Below are 20,541 nucleotides of genomic sequence, written 5' to 3' on the forward strand. Positions count from 1 at the left end.
TTATTCCACCAAAACATTAAGTAGGATGAATACTGGTGACTAATGCTTTAATCAGAAATCACATCCTCTGTGCCTCCCATGTGTTACCCATGTGAAAGCAACTCTATACAGTAAGAACAGGGACAAATACACAAAACAAGAGGTGGTATTTGGTCCTCAAGGACTCCTGGATCAGATTCCAAGTCTCAGTGAATGGTGAGAACTATTAAAGCTAGCAGATACAGAAAAAGACACAGTAGTCTCCACAAGCCACCAGGCTGCACCTCATGACCAGGTCTAACAACAGCAATGGCAATGATGTTGCTTACTAGGAAGCAGAAGTACTACAGTGTGTACTTATAGGCAAAGACTTATCATATGAAGGTCTGGTCCATATATAACTGACATAACTAGAAAGTCAATAGGCCTTATAATATGACTCCTTTAGGAAATAAGCGTATTGATGAAGATCAAAATAAAATCACTATGGATAAGAAAACGGCTTAGAGGTGAAAGTGATATGGAACCTGATATTTGATTCCAGGACCCCATGTACAAAGATACAATGGTAAGCATCTGTAAACTCAGTACCCTTATAGTGAGTCAGGAAACAGAAGAATCAGCTGGAAGTTTATGGGCTGGCTAGCCTGGAGTATGCATCACAGAAGAGACCCTGCCACAACAAGGTAGCAGGAGGAAACTGGATGCCCAACAGTTGCCTCCTAACTTCCCACATACATGTGATATATGCACCCCTGTTCATTTACTCTCTCAAACATAATAATGAATGAAAAGGCAAACATTTAGAAGAACAAACTGATGGTGTTGGTAAACTCTAGGGACCTCATATCAAACCCCACTGAAAACTTGCTAAAGATGAGCTGCATTTTTCTTTACCTTTAAAAAAACTAATACGATAGCATTGAGATAAATGTTGTAAGCAGCACATTTTGGAACCCCTATCCTGATCCCACTCCCCCAAGCCCCACACCATGAGGATGCTTCCTATGTTACCAGTGCTCATCTACCATGAAGGTCCTGGACAGGCTCTTCTACCTGGTCAGTAACCAAGATCCCAACAGTGCTCTCTCTGGTACTGTGCCAAAGGCCCCTCTGACAGAAGCATAAAGGAAGAACACAGGAAGGGTCACAAAAAGAGTGCATGGTAATTCCCACATAACCAAAGAAGAAAAGAGGAGACATTCAGTTCCTCTTCATCCTTCATCCATGATGTTGGTGTTAAAATAATTTCATCGGAAATTGGAGGTGAGAATGATAAATAGAGGAGACCTGTAAAACTAAGTTGGGACATAGCTGATGAAATAAGTTTTCCCACCCATAAGATTACAAATGGTATTTATATTGAAGTATTAGCCAAAGCATAAATTAGTAATAATATAATAATAATAATAGTAATAATAATAATAATACAGGTAACCTAAAAATCTCTCAGCGGTCACTACAGCACTCCTTTAAGAGACAGGATAAGTAGTAATCATCTCAAAGTCGCACATGTTGCTGACATGCTTGGAATATGTAACTTACATGGAGATATGCATGTGAAGAGGATGTCAATGTGTATTACGAGTGTGGAGAATAGGGTATATGATGTTCCTTTTGAAGTGAGCTAACTGTGATGCTAGGTTTATGGTGGGTTCTCATTTATGGGCAAGACTAGGAACACTGAGGTTTCTAAAATACTGTACACCTACAAACAGCACCTGGCCAATATGGGGAATGTTTGCTGTGCCTGAAAACCTGGGTCTTGGAGAGTCCCAACACACTCTGGCAAACATACTTTCAGTTAAAGAAACAACTGATTAGGAAGAGGGTATTCTTAACAGTAACTCCACTTGGTTGTTTTCTGAGGAACGCCTGAGAGACCAGGCAGTGTCTCTTACTTGGAATGCACTTGACATCATCATGGTGTGGGGGTAGAAATGTAGAACATTTATGTAGAAATGCTTCTAGCTGTAATAGTTTGAAGTTGTATACAAGATGGACATAAGTTCATCCAAATAAATGTTTGTACCATTCAAAGTTTTCATATGGTATTTGCCTTCTTGAGTCATTTCCCAGTTAACCTTTTATCATTTATTGATGTTATATAAACATGGCTCAAATAACATCATCAGAACCACTTTAATTCTCTGCGGCCTTTAGAGTCATGTCAGATGTGTACATGTGCTCTAAAAGCTTGCCAATTCAGCTAGACTGTCTATGACATGCCTCAGCATCTTTTCTCTGTCGTTGAAGCTCTGGGGCTATAGATGTGACCTCCATGCCAGCTCCTCTGTGGGTGCCCCAGGCATGAACACAGGTCTACATGCTCACGCAGCACCCACTTCACCCACTGATGAGGTCGCCAGGCCCACGAAGCAGTCATTTTTAGTGGGAGCTGTGCAAGTGATTTGATTCTGTGATTTGTTAAATAGATAAAAGATTTCTTAGTAAAACTTCTGCACTTGAGCTTCTGCTTAAATGCTGTGGTAACAATACAGGTTTTTTTTTTAAAGCTCTCCAAATAAGTTTAATCCATGGAACAAAAACTAAACTTCTGTCCAGTTTTAAGCCATTATGAATTTATATGAAACCATCTTCCAGAAAAGCTGATAGATACCCAGATGTATCACAGAAGATGTGATGAGGAACAGGAGCTAATATTAATTTAACTGGCAAATCTAAATTGAATTACATACTTATATATAAAACAGCAAACCATTCAGTAGAGATTATCAGCATATTGTTTTGTTCATTATAGCCAAAGCTTGTCTGCACACATTCCTATTCTAGCAACTATTAGAAGTCACGGAAAACCATACTATCTCTCCTATGAGGTTAACTAGGTTACCAAAAAAAAAAAAAAAGGAAAAAAGAAAAGGATTGTGTGTCACTCAGCAACAAAACAACTGTCAGTGCCACTGAGAGGAGACTGGGAGTCTGTAGCAACCTTCAGTTTGGCTAAACTAGTTATAAGCCATCAACCCAGATGTAAGCCACACTTGAATGTGACTGCTGACTGACCCACACACAGTTCAAATTTGTCCCGGGATTTTTCAGAAGCTAAATAACACATCTTATTTTTGGAAAGATTATTTCTGTTTATAAAGGCTGAGACTTTGAAAATATTTTCTAAAAAAAATTAAATAAAGGAAATTAAAATACAGATAGGTCTAACTTTTCAAAAGCACATAGACATGTATCACACAACAATACAAGTTCTAACATAGCACAAGGTAGCAACCTCTGTGTGGACTCTTAGCATTGTAGGAACTCAGTAGACCCTTTGGTACAGGGGTTCTTATTCTAAGCATAGAGACCAGAGGTTAACCAACACTTGATGTTTTCCTCAAGTACTCTCCACTTTATTTTTCTTAGACAGGGTCTCTCATTGGACCTGCAGCTCACTAATTCAGCTAGACTGGCTGGCCAGAAAGCACCAAGATTTGTCTATCTCCAACTTGCCAGCACTGGGTTAAAGCTACATACCACTGCACCCAGCTTTTGATACAACTGTGGGGACCCAAACTCAGATGATATCATGCTTATGTAGCAAGCGCATTAGCAACTGAGCTATCTTCCTAAGCTCCTCACTGATTCTTTTTGTTGCTCTTTCTCAGCACCACAGGCAAGTGTGTTTCTCCAAGGAACCAGAAGCCTCCTCTGAAAAGTCAGTCACCTAAAAATTACTCAAGGCATTATTTAGAAATAAAATGCTAGTTTAAGAAACTATACTATAATTTCTAACATTACTCAAAGCCTGCTGCTTCGTTTTAAGGACTTCTACTCTGTGTTGAGGAAAGACCATTTTGCCAGATGTGGTGGTACACACCTGTCGTCCTAACACTTATGATATCCTCCTACTTCAAGTCAGTCTGAGCTACACAGTGAGTTTAAATGCAACAAGAACTACATAGTGAAACCCGTATCATAGTGAAAATGATAAAAATGGAAAAGAAATACTGCTTCATCTCTGGTTACATGCATTTATAATTCTGAAATCTACATATGAAGAGACAAAGTATCATTTGTGGTATTTGTGAATGCTTCACATGGATAAAACATTTAAAGTCCTATCTTTTCAGGGCTGGGACTGTACTATGATGGTGGAATGCTTGTCGAATAGGTGAGATCCTAGGTTTAATCCTCAATATCATCAAAAAGCAAATATAAACCATGTGTCCACATGTATTACAAGTTGAGAATCTCTGACCCAAAATGCTTGGAATAAGAAATGCTCTGAAGTCTGGATGCTGCCTTGATTTTTGAAAGTTTTCATATGCACAATATTTTGTGAATGGGAAATATGTATAGGCACAAAGTTTGCTTATATTACATATATTATTCATATAGCCCAAAGATAATTTTACATGTATTTAAAAGTTGTGCATAAAAATGGTGGGTATAAACTATGATTTTAGAAAAACAGATGTCATCATTTTAGTCACCTGTATGGATGATCTGTGGTTGTCTGGTGTCACCACCATTTCTCTCTGCTACCAAAAAGCAACAATATTCTCACAGTTATTACAGGTAAATAGGACATACCATTATTACAGGAAACAAGTAATGTGTCAGTATAAGTAATATGTAATATGCCCAGTGTCCTCATAATCCCTGTAGCACCTGTTAGCAGTAAACAGTGGCAGCCATCAATCTCCACCTGCAAAGCTTTTTAAAGAAAAGTGACCACACATTTTATGTTTGGTGAGAAGCATCAGAAGCAGCAGGAAATCAGCAAGAATCTTCTCCAGGGACAAGAAGGCAGTGCCAGATGTGTACTTAAAATATTTCCTCCAGAGCCACTGGTCTCATGAACAGGAATCTGACAGATGTGTCATATAGCCACAAACGATCGCTGTTCCAGTCCTTTAGTCAGCCATCTCCCCTTCTCACCATTCCATCACTGGCATTTTTAAATGTTATTACTACCACTATTACCATGATCACCTCTTCTACCATATTCCATAAGTGGGTAACTAGAGCCTCTGATGTGAAAAAAGCTCAATATCCACTTCTTCCAGCTAACAGAGTCTAAAGATGTGTGTATGTGTTGCAGAGAGTGCTCAGGCATCCTCCCCACAACGCCACTTGACATACAGAGTCCATCGATACCTTGTTCACTATCATAACAAAACAGCCCCAGGCAATAGTTGCGCCAACACTCACATCTGTCTTTTGTCTTTGTATTCCAAGCACTGTTCATAACACAGGTGACACCCTTCCTTCTGAACACCTTCCATACCCATGCCTCTGTTTACTGCTGCTAACACCCTATTCAAGAAAGTGTTTTTATACTAACTACCCATCCATGAAAATTCTAGTCATGTGGGTAGACTCACGAAGCATGTGACAAGAACACTGTCCTAATGAATATTTCATTAGCACGATCAACAGAATAGCCATCTAGGAATAATAACAATCTTGCAGCTGTCACCCAGTCCAACTTCATTGCTGTGAGCAGCCACTGCCAGGATGAAATGTTTCTGAAACCAATTAGGAATGGCATCATTGGCAACCCATGACAGTCCATAGGAAAAAAATAAAAATTTCCCAATAGAGCAGTGTTTTTTCAGCCCTTTAATATAGTTCATATTTTTATGACCCCCCAATACAAAATTATTTCCTTGTTACTTCATAACTGTAACTTCACTGCTGCTATTAACCTTAAATGTCTGATATGCAGTATATTAGAGATGTGATTCCTGTGAAAAGAGGTGGTGACCCACAGGTTGAGAACAAGTTTGCTCTGTTTTTTGCCTACAGAGCAAGTTGACTTTGGGATGACTTAGCATGCCTCCACAAATTTATGTCTTGTGAGCATTCTTTATCCTTGTGTGGACTGCCTTGCTAGCTGTATACAGAAAGCTCAGTGTCTTTCTAGGGACTGGTAACACTGTAACATCCTTGTTTCATTAGCATTACATTCTTGTTCTGGCATTCTATTTTCATTGATAATGACCTAGATAAATTTGTCAATGAATATTTATACTGCTTTGGGATCAGGAGATTTATTTTCACCATGGATGTTTGAAATCTTGATACAATATCTTTTTTGAGTCTATGTTCCCTAGGTTGATCTTTAACTCTTGGTCTCAAGTTATCTTTCCTTTTTAGTACTTAAGTATCTGGTAATATGGGGCAATCATCCTGAGGAATATACAATTTCTTTCACTTTATTTGTGGTGATAGGTCTCTATATTTGTTCCAAGATTAGCAGAGCGTTAAGTGGCACCAGGTACACTGGAATACTAAAGTTCAAGGATGTCCTCCCCAGATTTTTGCACTTTCTCTAGTTTCTATTAACTTGGATCTTCACCTTTAGTACACAACTCCAATAGATTATCCCTCCTTGGCTTCAGCTTATGCATGGTAGTCATTCTGATACCAATCTAAGATGTTTTGTACTTGTAACAGTGCATAGTTTCTCCAAAAGCTTGGCTTTCAGTGCACTACTCAAATGCTTTTTTTCTTGTATTATCCACGCAAAAACATAGGTTCATTCCTTCTTCCTTTCTTCAACATTTCCCATAGTAGCTTTATACTCTACATTAGAATTAAATCATACAAAATTAAGAAGTTTCATGGGACGTGTTTTCATAGGGAGCATCCCAGGGAATTTGTTATTGACATGCCTGGCCTTCATATATGCTGTTATCACTCCCTGTGAATACGCTTCAGTGGGAGAATACATGTGTACCTAGAATAGGGACTCAGAAAGTAAAGGAGGCTGAGTCATTATGTCCCCTTTTAAATATTAAATGAACTACATGTCAAGTCCCTATATATTGACTGTAACTTGTCATATAAGGAAAAAAGGAAAATACAGAGCAGATTGATGCATTCTCACACTCTCTAATGGCACCTACACCTAGCAAAACAGTGTATGTAGTCCCCAGGCCACAGAAACAGAGATAAATTATGGAGAATGTGTGTGTATAAATTAAGTGTGGTGAGAAAAGGGAATCAAATTCTGAGTTTTCTGCAGTTTTCTGTAAGGTCTATGCTTTTTTACTTTTTATTTGAATGCTCTTACAAATAGGATGTGTCTCTTTTGTTACCCTGTTTTATGGATGGTTATGAAAATCTGCAGAGGGTGTAGGAGGATATAATTTACATCAGGGCCAGTACCCAACCCCATTCCTCTACTGGTTTCCACATTGCTCGGAGGTACTGTGAAAGGACTTTGTCCAGAAAAGGTAAACTCAGCCAAGCATACTCTGGAGGCCTGAAATATTCCTGGGCCTGGAATATTGCCTTCCAGAGAGGTAAACAGAGATAAGACCATCAGAGAAGCCACACATTAATCTATTCTCTGCTTAGCAAAGGAAAGATGGTAACATCAGAGATAGTCCCTGACACTAGGAAGAGAAGTAGAACCAACTTCAGGGAAGGACATAGTCAGATACTCTGTGAGCAGCTGTTTTTCTTTTCTCAGTCAAAACTTTGAAAAGTTAATGCATTTCTAGAGATTGTATCACTTGGATAATTGGCAGCAATTTAGTCCCAGTTTGTAGGCAGGAATGTTATTTTCCATCAGTTGCAACAACTAAGAAAGAAATTTATGTTGTAAAACCATAGAAAAGCATTGCACTTACCACTTGATAATCACATTTGCTCATTGAACATAGAATCTGGCCTCATATTCTGCTCTGTTTCCAGAGAATACATGGTCCTGTGCTTCTTGGGAATAAACTGAAGATGTACATGTTACAAAAACTACTTAAGAGTCAAATATTTCTTTTTGTGTATATATGCGCACATGTGTGTTTGGTCATGTGTACACACAGGAACATGTGAATGTCAAGGGTTAATATGGGGTATCTTCCTAAATCACTCTCCACTTCATCTTTTGAGACATGATCTCTCATTGAACCTGGAGGTTATCCATTTGTCAAAACTGGTTAACTGATGAGTATCACCCAGGGATCTTTGTCTCTGCTTCTCCTGTGATATAATTACAGGTGTCCATTGATGTACCCCACATCCCACTCCCTTCAAAATATAGGTAGTGGGGATTGGACTCAGTCTTCATATGCCTATATACTATATACTTATATATACTTTACTAAGCCATCCCCTTAGCCCTTTATGGCTTTCCAGTGCTTTTAGATATTTTCTTCATATTTAAAACCCAGACATCATATAAACAGTTCAAGCTCCTGTAGGGTCTTGTGGTGACAATCTCAGTCACATCAGCTTGCATAAAACAACTCTAGCATGCCATCCTTGAGGCAATACTGTAGTAACTACAACTCCAAGTATGAGAGACAGAGTCCAAGAGAACACACACTAGCTTTCTGCCAGAGATGTTAAATAGCAAGGGTTGACTGAATTCAAGAATATAAAACTGTATAAATGGAATTCTTAAGGCTTACAGAATGTTCTTACTGAAAATAGTTCAGGATTATACACAGAAATTTTGACTCATAAAATGACCACCTTTCCCATTTGTCCATTATCTTTACATTTCTGGAGGAAAAAAGGAAAGTCTAGTTAGGGAAAAGGGGTCCAAAGTTAGGTAGCAGAGTTAGAGACAGCCCCTGCTCCAGTTACGAGTTCCACATGAAGACCAAGCTGAACATCTGTTATATATGTGTAGGGGACCTAGATCTGTCCCATGCTTGCTCTTTTGTTGGTGGTTCAGTCTCTGTGAGCCCCTATAGGGCCAGGTTAGTTGACTTCGTAGGTTTTCTTGTAATGTCCTTGACCCCTCTTGGCTCCTTCAATCCTTTCTCCCCATCTTCTACAAGAATCCCCAAGCTACACCTAAGTTTAGCTATGGGTCTCTGGACTGATTCCCTTAACTAGACTGCCTTGTCTAAGCTCAATAGGAGATGTCCCTAGTACTACAGTAATTTGAAATAATAAGGCAGGCTGATATCCATGGGAGGCCTTCCCTTCTCTGAGGAGAAAGGAAGGAGGGAGAGTGGAGTTAAGGTGAGAGGGGCTGGGAGGATAAGAGGGAGGTACTGGGAGAAAAAGGGGGGGACTGTAATTGGGATATAAAGTAAATAAATTAACTTTTAAAACATCTACATGAGAATTTGTCAGTGAAATCATTTGGCAAAAATTCTGACAAAGTAACCAGGCATGATAACAAATGCTTTTAATCTTGGTACTTGTGAGGCTGAGATAGGAGGGGACTGTGGTAAAGTGAATAAGAACAATTCCCATAGGCGCATATGTTTGAATGCTTGGTCATCAGGGAGTGGGCATCAAGGAGTGGCACTATTTGAAGATTAGGAGGAATGGCCTTGCTGGAGGAGGTCTATCACAGCGGGGTAGCTTTGAGGCTTGAAAAGGCACATGCCAAATCTAGTAGTCTCTGCTGCCCAAGGATCAGAATGTAGCTCTAAGCTACTGCCCCAGTGCCATGTCTGCCTATAGACACAGTGCTCCCTGCCATAATGAAAAGGGAATACACCTCTGAAACTCTAAGCAAGCCCCCAGTTAAATACTTATTTCATAAGAGCCGTGATGTCTCTTCACAGCAATAGAACAGAGACTAATATAGGATCCAAGTTTAAAGCCATACTGAGTATAGGTCAAGACTCCATGTCTCAACAAAACAAAGGAGCAGCAACAACTAAATCAGCCCCAGTGACCATGTGACATATTCCCTTTTCTTCTCAGTTAATACCACTTAAAAATGTGATGAAAACGAAGTATCCTTTGAGACGACTGAATCAAGATCATTTTTTGGAGATGATCGAAGACCTACAATGAAAACCTCACTAGCAAGAACACATTTTCAGGAAGAACAAATTATCCAGTCAATACTATACATGTGAACATGTTTGTGACTTTTTTGATGGCTGTCCTGCTCTTTAACAGCACTACAGAACCTTAGACATTTACATTCAAAGGATGATTTAAAGATTACTATATCCAATCCTCTAACTCATCAGTGGAATAATCTGAGGTCCTGAAACAAGTACTTTGGTGAAGACTGTGTGGTGGCTGAACATCAGCAAGGCTGGGCTCAAGCTAAAGACTCTGGACACTTGGCCCCCAGCAAACTTGATGCTCCTTCTTGCTACCTACTCTTAGGAGCACAAATCAAACCCGTATTTTTAAAGTGATCTTGGAAGAGGATAATTAGGATAATCCTGCTGCACTATACAACCCTAAATGTGTTTCATGTTTCAAGGTCAAGCACCTGTGGTATACTACTTCTAAAGCATAGAGACTCTTGCCAAAAATATGCTTTATCAGCCATTTAAAGCAGTGACAATCATAATTTCTAGTTTGACAAGATTAAAAGAGGGGGCTGGAGGGATGGCTCAGTGGTTAAGAGCACTGATTGCTCTTCCAGAGGTCCCAAGTTCTATTCCCAGCAGCAACCACATAGTGACTCACAACTATCTACAGTGGGATCTGATGCCCTCTTCTGGTGTACATGAAGTCAGAGCACTCAGATACATAAAATACACAAATAAATAAATATTAAAAAAAAAAAGCCGGGTGGTGGTGGCGCACGCCTTTAATCCCAGCACTTGGGAGGCAGAGGCAGGCAGATTTCTGAGTTCGAGGCTAGCCTGGTCTACAGGGTGAGCTCCAGGACAGCCAGGGCTACACAGAGAAACCCTGACTCGAAAAACCAAAAAAAAAAAAAAAAAAAAAAAAATTAAAAGAGGTTCATACTTTCAAATTCTTCAGTTTTGCAGGCTTTAATCTAGTTAATAATACAAAAAAAAAAATCGAGAACATCACAGGTTTTCTTACCTAAAAAAAAAAAAACAAAACCAAAACAACAACAACAACAACAAAACCCCCTATTTGCGATGGTTAAATTTCCATTGTCAACTTCACCGGAAGTGAAATAACCTAGGGAAGAGTCCTCTTGGGGGTGCATGGAAGGGTACTTGCAGCAAGGTTTAACTGAGGAGAAAAAAAGATATATGCTGAATGACAGTGGCACCAGCTAATGGACTGGGGTTCCAGACTGAACAAGAGGAGAAAGCTGGTTGAGCATCAGCACCCATCTCTTGGCCTCTTGACTGTTGAAGCAATGTAACCTGTTGCCTCAGACCCTTTTATCATGCCTTCCCTGTCCAATGAACTGCAAGCTCAGTCTGTGAGCCAAAATCAACTCATCTTTCCCTAAGCTACTGTTGTCAAGTGTTTCATCACAGCAACAAGGAAAATAACTAATATACTCTTCCAGTCAAGATTTTTGAGGAAGCTGTATTTTTAATTTTTTAAAATTCTTTGACAATTTCAAACATATGTATAATGTATTTTGGTTGTTTTTATCCTCCTGCTCCTCCTTCATCTCCTTCCCACTCAAGCTGAGCTTCTAAACAAATTCCCTGCCACTTTCATTTATATGACATGCTGAATCTAATTAGGGCTGGAACACAGTCTCTTCTACGAAAATAAAGCACAACTTCTGCTTTTGAACACTGAACCTCTTCTCATTATGGAGTACACATCCATTACCTGGAATAGAAACACATTAGAGGTGGGCCTAAGAGCAATGAAAAGTACGTTACAAATTTCAAAGACCAGTATGTTGTCAATACTTCTTTATGTTAGTGTTGATGACTTGAGAGACTGGAGTGGTGACTGACAGCCAGCACCAATTACTGATGATGTTGACCAGATAATCCTCTCTTATATCTATTTAGAGGGCTTGGCTTTTCTCACTCCAGTAGAATAAATTTTACATCTCCATAACTACTTCTCTCCCTGTACAGTGCTGTTTGGAAGCAGGCTGGAGTAATTTAGGATCAACAGTGAATAATGTTACTCCCAGCAAAAGCATCTCAGGATACCCCACCCTCAGGCTGTGAGATAGCTGCTCTTCACCATACTCAGAGCTCCTGATGTGCCACCATACTGCTCAACAGATCAGAAATCCAAGGGTTTGTTTTTTTCCTTTTCCTTTACATTTTTCCTCTCTTTCATGCATTTTTTTTTTCAACAGGATCTTATTATGTAATGTCTAGCTGGACTGAAATTCACTCTATAGACCAGGTAGGACTTGAACTCACAGATCTAGCTGCCTCTGCCACCCACAGTGCTATGATTAAAAGTATGTGCTTCTACATCTGGCTAAGTTTCTTAAAGCACATTTTTTCCATGGGACAGAAAGTAGAGATGAAAATGAAATCACATATGCAGGGTTGTGGTTGAATATTTACTTCATTCTACTCCCAAATTAAAATTTTTATACAAGCCAATGAAAACTGAGTGCTGAAACCTGAAAATCATGCCAAGTCCACATCTTCCTATATAGCATGCTAACAACTCAGGAAAGAATTAATGTGGAGAGAATCAGAAATACTTTTTTATTAAAGCAACCAATCTAGATAATTCAAGGGAATTCATTCTTATGTGTAAGAAAGAAATAAACTCACTATAGAAAACTTGAAGTCTATTCTTTTTTTCAGACAGGGTTTCTCTGTAAAAGTGGCATGGCTATCCTGAATTCACTTTTTAGGCCAGGCTGGTCTCAAACTCACGAGATCCACCTGCTTCTGACTTCTGAGTGCTAAGATTGAAGGCATATACTACACCTAAGCTGAAGCCTATTCTTATGCTCACTCTAAGCACTAACTAGTGATACTCCCCTCCTCCTTTAGCTGCTCCATCAGAGCAACTGTATAATATAACTGACATGGCCCAGTACCTCCGGATTGCCACAGTGAGGGCCTCTGGTGAGCTGGCACAGGGACAGATGACCTCCTGTCGAAGGCCTTTACTCTGGAAGACATTGAGAAACGCATCACAAGAAGAAATAGACCCTGGAGGAAAAGAGGGACAATGGTTAAACAAGTGCAACACTGTGACTGACTTAAAATTATCCCATAATAGCAAAATCATTTTGAAGCTAGGATTCAGACATAAACAGAGTAAGGCAGTATGGAGAAACAAAACATTTACTACAATTTATTATTTATATGTTATATTTAAAGATAATATTTGCAAACCTTTAGAAGAAATAATTTTTAAATTACAACTTCTACATGTAAGACATTTTTGCTGACTAATGAATTTACTTTATTAACTCTCTAAAGCCTGGGCTACAACTTTCTGTATGCAAGTTCCAGAAAAATGTGTCAATCTAAATAAAGAAAACTTCTCTTAAATGAATTTGCATTAATTACTAAGACCTATGAAATATTACTTTCAACTATAAATTTACTTTAATTTTTGCAAGATGATCTGTGGTGATGTGTATTAAAAGTCATAGTTCATAGTTTATCCAGTTGTGTGAAAAGTGAAGGAATCATTTATAAACTAAGTTATCTGTTTCTAAGTTCACTTTCACTCACCAGTCATCAGGAAAGCACAGCCTGCTTTAGTTTAACAAATATACCTAAGCACAGTTTACAGATTAGGTCAGAAACAGTCTTTCATTCAATTCTCTTCTGACTCATGGCTTCTGATATTATAGACTACTATTAAAAAAAAACCAAGCTATTTCAGGACATATAAAATGTATTTTATGAAAATGCTAGCTTATTTTATCTGAGCTTTTGTTAAAGTATTTTATAATGGAGTTTTGTTTAAAAATGAAAGCTTAATTTACTGATCAATAATACAACTATAGTATATTAAATAAAATAAAATAGTACTTAAAATAAAATAGTACTTCCTGAGCTTTTATTCCATGCCAAAGAACTAGACTTGGGGATTTAATCCTCAAGCATTATGATCTGACTACCACTGCAGAACAAAATTCAAAAAGGAACTGTCTCTATAGAACCTGGGTGTTTCTTTGACTCCGGCCTGAGGACTGTGAACACCTTGTCCTTAATCACTGTTATCTTGGTTTTTAAAAAGAACACTGCTTGGTTTTATTTTAAGATAATCTCAACCAAGATAGAGATTAGAAAAATCAAAGTATTACAGTGACAAGAAAGACATGTAGAAAGCAAGAAGCTTTGAGGCTTGCCCATCTTAGAATCTACAATTGATGCTTCACTTACAGGGATTTGCTCCATCAGCCACAATTAACATGCGCAGGGAGGACAGGTTGACATCTCTTTGATCTCTGTGTGCTACAAGTGCCCAGTGCATGTCTCGTGATTTCACACAAGCCACTTTTGCTACAAAGGAAAATAGAAGTTATCATGTGTCACTGCCAAATTGTGTGGAGCTGAAAAAGACAAGTAATTGTGATTTGTGTGGAATGGTGAATTATCTTGCCACCAAATCACCCAAAGGCCGAGGAAAGACCAACCTTTATACTGGCAGACCTTCTGGATCCAGGAGAGGGGGTTTACCTTCATCAGCGAGTATGGGATGCTGATGACGTGCATCATGTTCATGACACTCTGAAACCAAGGGATGAACACAAGAGGTAAGCAAAGAGGTGAGGGGACAGGAGGAGGGGGCTTGCTGTTCTGATACAGGGAAACCATGTAAGCCAAGGCTCAGCAGGCAGAAGAAATAAACATGAGCACTTCAAGGAGGTACTGAGGTTGACTAACACAAGAGGGGCTTTCCAGGACAAGTAGATGGCTGACTCAACTTAGACTCAGTATTATGACAGTATACTCTGGTATAATCCTCTTGGAGGCTTATGCATCTTCTCTGCTCCTCAACTACTCCTGATAGACTCAATTCTAAGTCCAAATCTTCTTGTTAAAATCTTGTATTAAAAAGAACCCCCAATAGGCATTTTTGAAAAGCTGGTACACAAGGTTGGGGAGATGGCTCAGTCAGTAAAGTGCCTGCCAGGTAAGCATGAGAACAGAAGTTCTAATCCTCCAACTCCCTTGTAAAAAGCTACACATGATGCCATGTGTTTCATAAACACAGACAGGGAAAAACCTGAAGCTCACTGGCCAGCCAGACTAATCCAATCAATGAGCTTCAGCTTCAGACAACACTACATTAACAAGTACATATACCACACATGCACAGGCACATAGAGCACAACATACACACCATACATATCCAAAATAAGAGAACAATATAGAAATCTTGAACATATTTATGAAAAAATGCTCATCACTGCAAACTAGGGAAATGCAAGTCAAAACTACAATGAGTCATCACCCTTCTCAGAATAGCTATTCTGGAAAAAAAAAAGTTTGTGAATACTCAGAGAAGGGGTAATCTCAAAGAGACTTGGTGGGGATGTACATTAGTATAGACATAATGGGAAATGGTTTGAAGATTGCAACACACAAAACCTCAAAAACAACAATAACTAGACAACTACAATGTGATCCACTAGGATCACTACTGGGTTCATTTACAGGGGAACTGAAATCAGTATGTTGAAGACACATCCCATTTATGAGCTCATTATAGCACTATCTGTAACAACCATGATATAAATTTAGCCCAGGTTTCTATCAATGGAAGAATAGATAGGAAACATGATATGTATACACAGTGCAATATTTTGAAGACATAAGAATGAAACCCTGTCATGTGCTGCAATATGGATATAATTGGAGGACACTATGTTAATTAATGGTATTCTGTTAATCAGACAGACATAGAAAGACAAAATACTGCATGGTGTGATGTATATGTGGATGCTAAAATGATCTCAAAGAAGAGGTGAACACAGTAGTGTTATTAGACTCAAAACATGAGTTCAGATGGGATGAAAGGGTGGTAAATGCACACAAGATAAAGCTAGATGAGAAGATTAACCTCTAATATCCTCCACTTAATCTTCACCAAATGACCAAGAAGTAATAACCTTTCAATTTCTATATTATAGTAGAATAACACAGGTGGGCAAAACTGATAGCCTCAGAGTAGCTACCAGTGAGATTCTGAATGTTTTGGGAATAGCAATGATAATGGTCCATGGCAACCATTCTACTTTCATCTTTCCACATATTTCATGTACAGAAATGTCACATGAGACTACTTCAATATGTATTTGTTAATTACAAATATATAACATTTTATAGTCTTTCATTCTACAGGTTCAACTCCTTTTCAAAGAAGAGTACAATAGTTGTCTCCAAAATTGAATTTGCTAGTTCATAAACTGCAAGGTATGCAACTTTGGAAAGGAATCAGAACCACAGTCTTCCTTCCAGCCTTGCCAATGTAGACTGTGACTCTTAGACAGTTCCTTAAAGTGGATGATAAGAGCCGACTATAAAAACGGTCTATGAACATAGGTTGTGATTAAGACTCAGGTGGTTTGCAGAGCAGATATCTTAGATCTCCTGCATAGCCCCAGGAACGACTGCACACTGTAAACATCAAGCCAGTGCTTTCAGGGTTGGAATTTGTGCACTGGGAATCACTGCTTCAAAGGGAGAAGCTCCAAAGGAAATTGAAAGAAAATGTACACCCCCCACCAGGAATGGTGTTCCTGGGGGGCTTCTTCCCACTGACTTCTAGGGTGAAGGAGCTCATGCATCTTCAGGATGAGTCAAAGTGTGTGCTACAATGTGTTCAATCATATGGCTTTAGGAGTCAACAAAAGGAATGTAGAACATCAGGATTAAAGCATCCTGTCAACAAGAAAGCTTCTTGGGCAGAGCTGGTGATACTCTCAGAGAGGGCTGACTAAAGCAGTAATACAGAAGACAATGCATAATCAGAACCCTGGCATATGCTTACTAGAGATACTAACTCTAATAGTAACCATTTTTTTTCTCAAGGACCTGACAACAGAATCACATGTATCACAAATGCAGGCAGACTCAATACCAAGCCACTCACATGCTAAGCACAACAGTAAGACTCATTCCCATGTGACTCTATCAAAAATGAATTTTGCAAGGTCTCCTAGCTACTTGGGAGGTTGAGGCAGGATGATTCCAAGTTCAAGGCCAATCTACATAACTTACTGAGACTCTGTCTCAAAAATAAAACACAAAACAGCCAGTCTATAGTTCAACGGCAGCATGTGCCTAATATTCACAAAGCCCTACATTTGACTGCCAGTGCTGAAAAGAGATTCTTGGTCACATGAATATGATATTCACTAGAATCAAAGCTACAACAGGGGCAGAGATTCGATTGCAGGTTTCTTAATTCTCTAACCCCTAACCTGTGTTATTACCTCTGTACCAGCACACACCAGTATGCCAACATTTCAAACCGGTTTTTGCATCTCCACATAAAAGCATCCAGATATTAGAAGTAAGCCTTACTGGAACACAGAGGCCAGAAGGGGTTGGAGCCATACTTACAAGTTCATGGATCATAAAAATAGGTCTGGCTCATCAACAAATAGCAATCTGTAATATTTATATTCCCAACAATTATGTAAAGCTTATTTGGGTTTTCTACTTTAGAAAATAAATGTTTGAGCCTAAGAAAGTACTAAGAAGCAAACATGTCAGGCAAAACCACCCTGCATGATATAGATAGGGAATTCCAAGAAGGCATTTTGTTGTTTTTCTTAAGTGCCAACAACACCTTCAAAATCTAAGGTCATCTCTCTACTAATGTATCCACGGCCAGCTCAGCAATAACTTTTCAAGTGACATTGATAATGACCCAAATTCTCTCTATAATGCATACTAAATTTTCACTTAAAGGAAAAGTCTAAAATCCTTTCTCCCTTGACAATAATCTAATATCAGAATTCCTGACTCTTAGAAAATAGTAAAAACATTCTATGTAGAATGTGAAAGCTATATTGACAAACATGGCACCAGTAATACCAGCAGGAAACCTTCAGAGCCCAAAGTAGGGGATATGTACTGACCTTAAAAGGTCTATTCTTATAGCTGATGCCTCAATATATGAGTCCAAGATTCAAAACAGTTTTTCTGAGACCAGCTGTCTTTACTGTACTTATGCAGTAAGGTGGCTGAGTAGACAATATTACGCCTAACACAAGATTTCTTTGTCTATACTGTGGGAAGGGCCTTCGCAGAAGTTGGACATACTTGCATAAAGACGTATGAGGCATAAAGGGAGTTTACTTACTGTCAGTATGCCATGCCAGAGTCCCACATCCTTTTTGAAGTCTAGAACATTCACGATGGTTTCAGCTGTATAGGAGAAACAATTACAAGTTTTACTTGACATCATCAAGCAGCCTGAGTGATATGCCAAGGAAAACTCTTCACCTGAGGGGTCATCCTGGATCTTAGAGGAATACCATATTACTCCGTCTTCACAGAACCCCACAGTCAACTTACAGACCACTAAGAAGTACTAACCAGGCTGGAGAGTATTTCCAGGATAATATTTGGGCATGTGAGTGAACAGCAACAGCTGCCTACATATCACCACTTAAAAATATCTTACCCTATCAGAAAGTGGTACAGGCCTGTGGTGCTAGATGCCTCAGCACTGAGGATTTGACCTTCATTTGACCTTGTTCTTATCAAACTGATTCAGTGAGCATTTCAGTCACCTGTACACAGGCTCCTAGCCACTTCTCAGTGTCCTAGGAATTTATCAATGCTAGGTCTTATGGTCTCCTCATTTTGTCTGTCAATATTTACCAAAGGTTTAAACCTATCTACTTCCTGCTCTCCTACCAGAGAACAAAATGGAGGTGGACCAGGGAGATTAATTCAAAATATATATATTCAAAAAAAAATCCTAGATTCCTTTTTATAAAGTAATTTAAGGTAAAGAAACTATTTTATATTCATGTATGTATTTGTATTTGCTTCTGATACCTAAAAGGTGACAGCCCTGATCTTCAAAGCATGTATGTCTGAACACACAGGTCACTGTTTTAACAAAATAATAGTGGCGTTTAGAGGACATGCTTCTCCAAGTGTTAGATGGCATAACCATTAATAAAGCATGTCTAAGAAACACATTATTCTTAACAAGGGAAAGGATGAAGAGATCACATAAATAGCAGGAAAAAGGAAACTTACTAAGAATTAGGGACAAATGGCTTCTTCAGGTCCCAGAAACTGATGTCAGTGTAGGTTTGTCAGCTGTGACTATGCCCACCCTGTACAGGCAGTTGGGGGTTGCTTTAGCTTTTCCTTCTCTGTGTCCACTCAAACCCGTTATCACGGTTACTGTCACCCACTCTACCTCTGCTTCTCAAAATCAGAGAAAACACACCATGAAAAACCTCCAATAAAACTTGAAAACTCTATCCTCAGAATTTCTTATTCAGTAGTGAAGAGTGGGCTACAACACAGCATTTAAGAGAAAAAGCTTCTAAAGACATAGAGCTATGTGCAGGTGGGGATTAGCACGTGTCAGCTGTGAGATGAATCACTCATTTCCAAATCTGGGTGGTAAAGTGCTAACACCTCTTCTGGTACTGAGCCTTCAAGGAAGTGATAAATATTAAATGAGGCCATAGACAGGACTCCAGGGGTGCACACGTGAGGACACAGTAAGAGTGTATCATGTGGAAGGATGGTGGATCCCCACTGCCAACATTCTCACTGCAGACTATCAGTTACAGTCCTTGTGCCTACATTTCAGCAGTCCAAGCTGAAGCACTAATCACTACTTAGTAAATTCATACACTGATGGATGGAGACAGAAACAAACAGAATGCTACTTTGATGGGTACCAGTAGGAACCACACAGGCTGGTTTGCCATCAGGCATCCCTGGTCAGTGGGGCATCTCCAAAAACCCAGATCTAAGGAGTCTCAGGGCCATCCATACCTTCTGTATAGCTGCAGGCCTGTGTAAGTGCCTGACAGTGTGTCAGCAGCGCTATCCTCGTCACGGTCACGCCAAGAACACTTCCATCTTTACATGTCTTATACTGAAACGAGACAGAAAACATGGAATGATGTTTTGATAAATAAATATCTGGTCCCCATTCAATAGCCTCTAGTTATTGAGACACTGTGAGTTCTCACCACATTGCAATTAGTATAATGAGATGAAATACATATCTTTTTCCAGTAATAGATACCCAGCCTCTGTGGAAGGATGCTGTCCATCTTACCTCAATATAAGCTGTGTCATTATTTGCATCTTTGATGTGTGGAAACCAATCCCGAGGAGGTTTAGAGAGATGTTTTGATTCTGTGACAAACCATAGCAGCTTTGGCCAACCTTGGAAATAAATCATAAATTCCTTTTAAGTAAATAGGACCCTTAAAAGTAGGTCTGTAGAATTTTGTATTATTTCACAGCTTGTTTTCAAGGACTTCAGTCTACATGTAATCTCTGGCATTCCCATATGTAAAATTGACAGCATCATCAAGAATGCTTGAGACATCACCAGCTATAGCATGTCACCCTAGATTATAAGTTACCTGTATTATCAGAAATGTTGACAGATCAGAAAAGTTCCGTCCTGAACTCAATAGGACACTTCTGCACAAATGAAGGGCCAGACTGTAAATGATAGATCTACAGAGGAAGCAAGTTCTCAAGGGCTCTGTGGCATACCTTTGAACTGCGGGATTTCTCCTGTTGGGCTTTTTGGCAGTCCTTTGTGACAGGCATCACTAGTCAAGGCAACAGTTACTCCACAGCTTCCAAGCAAGAAACCTATCTGTTGACTCCCTGCATCCTGAAAGGTGATCAAGGAATGTTAAAAATCTAAGACAAAACTTTACTCCTAGCTAAAGCACTGCCTCATCTTGGGTATGTGGAAATTAACTGCTCTCTCCAAGACCCTTCTCCCACAACCCTCTCCCTCCCCCCACCTGTGTGTGTGTGTGTGTGTGTG

The 20,541-nt window shown here is 39.2% G+C and overlaps 1 protein-coding gene across 1 annotated transcript in view; it reads right to left on the minus strand.

Annotated features, from left to right (window-relative positions):
* Positions 1–20,541, minus strand: part of Dip2c (disco interacting protein 2 homolog C) — a 154,507-nt gene that overhangs the window by 73,678 nt on the left and 60,288 nt on the right. Inside the window, exons 11-17 of the mRNA XM_028769860.1 lie at positions 20,259–20,382; positions 19,810–19,919; positions 19,521–19,623; positions 17,854–17,918; positions 14,174–14,267; positions 13,920–14,039; positions 12,617–12,731 (exon numbers count right to left, since the gene is read on the minus strand). Coding sequence (XP_028625693.1) covers positions 12,617–12,731; positions 13,920–14,039; positions 14,174–14,267; positions 17,854–17,918; positions 19,521–19,623; positions 19,810–19,919; positions 20,259–20,382 — 731 coding nt within the window. The remainder of the gene's footprint in view (positions 1–12,616; positions 12,732–13,919; positions 14,040–14,173; positions 14,268–17,853; positions 17,919–19,520; positions 19,624–19,809; positions 19,920–20,258; positions 20,383–20,541) is intronic.

The sequence above is a fragment of the Grammomys surdaster genome, unplaced genomic scaffold, assembly GCF_004785775.1.
Source record: "Grammomys surdaster isolate TR1022 unplaced genomic scaffold, NIH_TR_1.0 194, whole genome shotgun sequence".
NCBI classification, from domain to species: Eukaryota; Metazoa; Chordata; class Mammalia; order Rodentia; family Muridae; genus Grammomys; species Grammomys surdaster.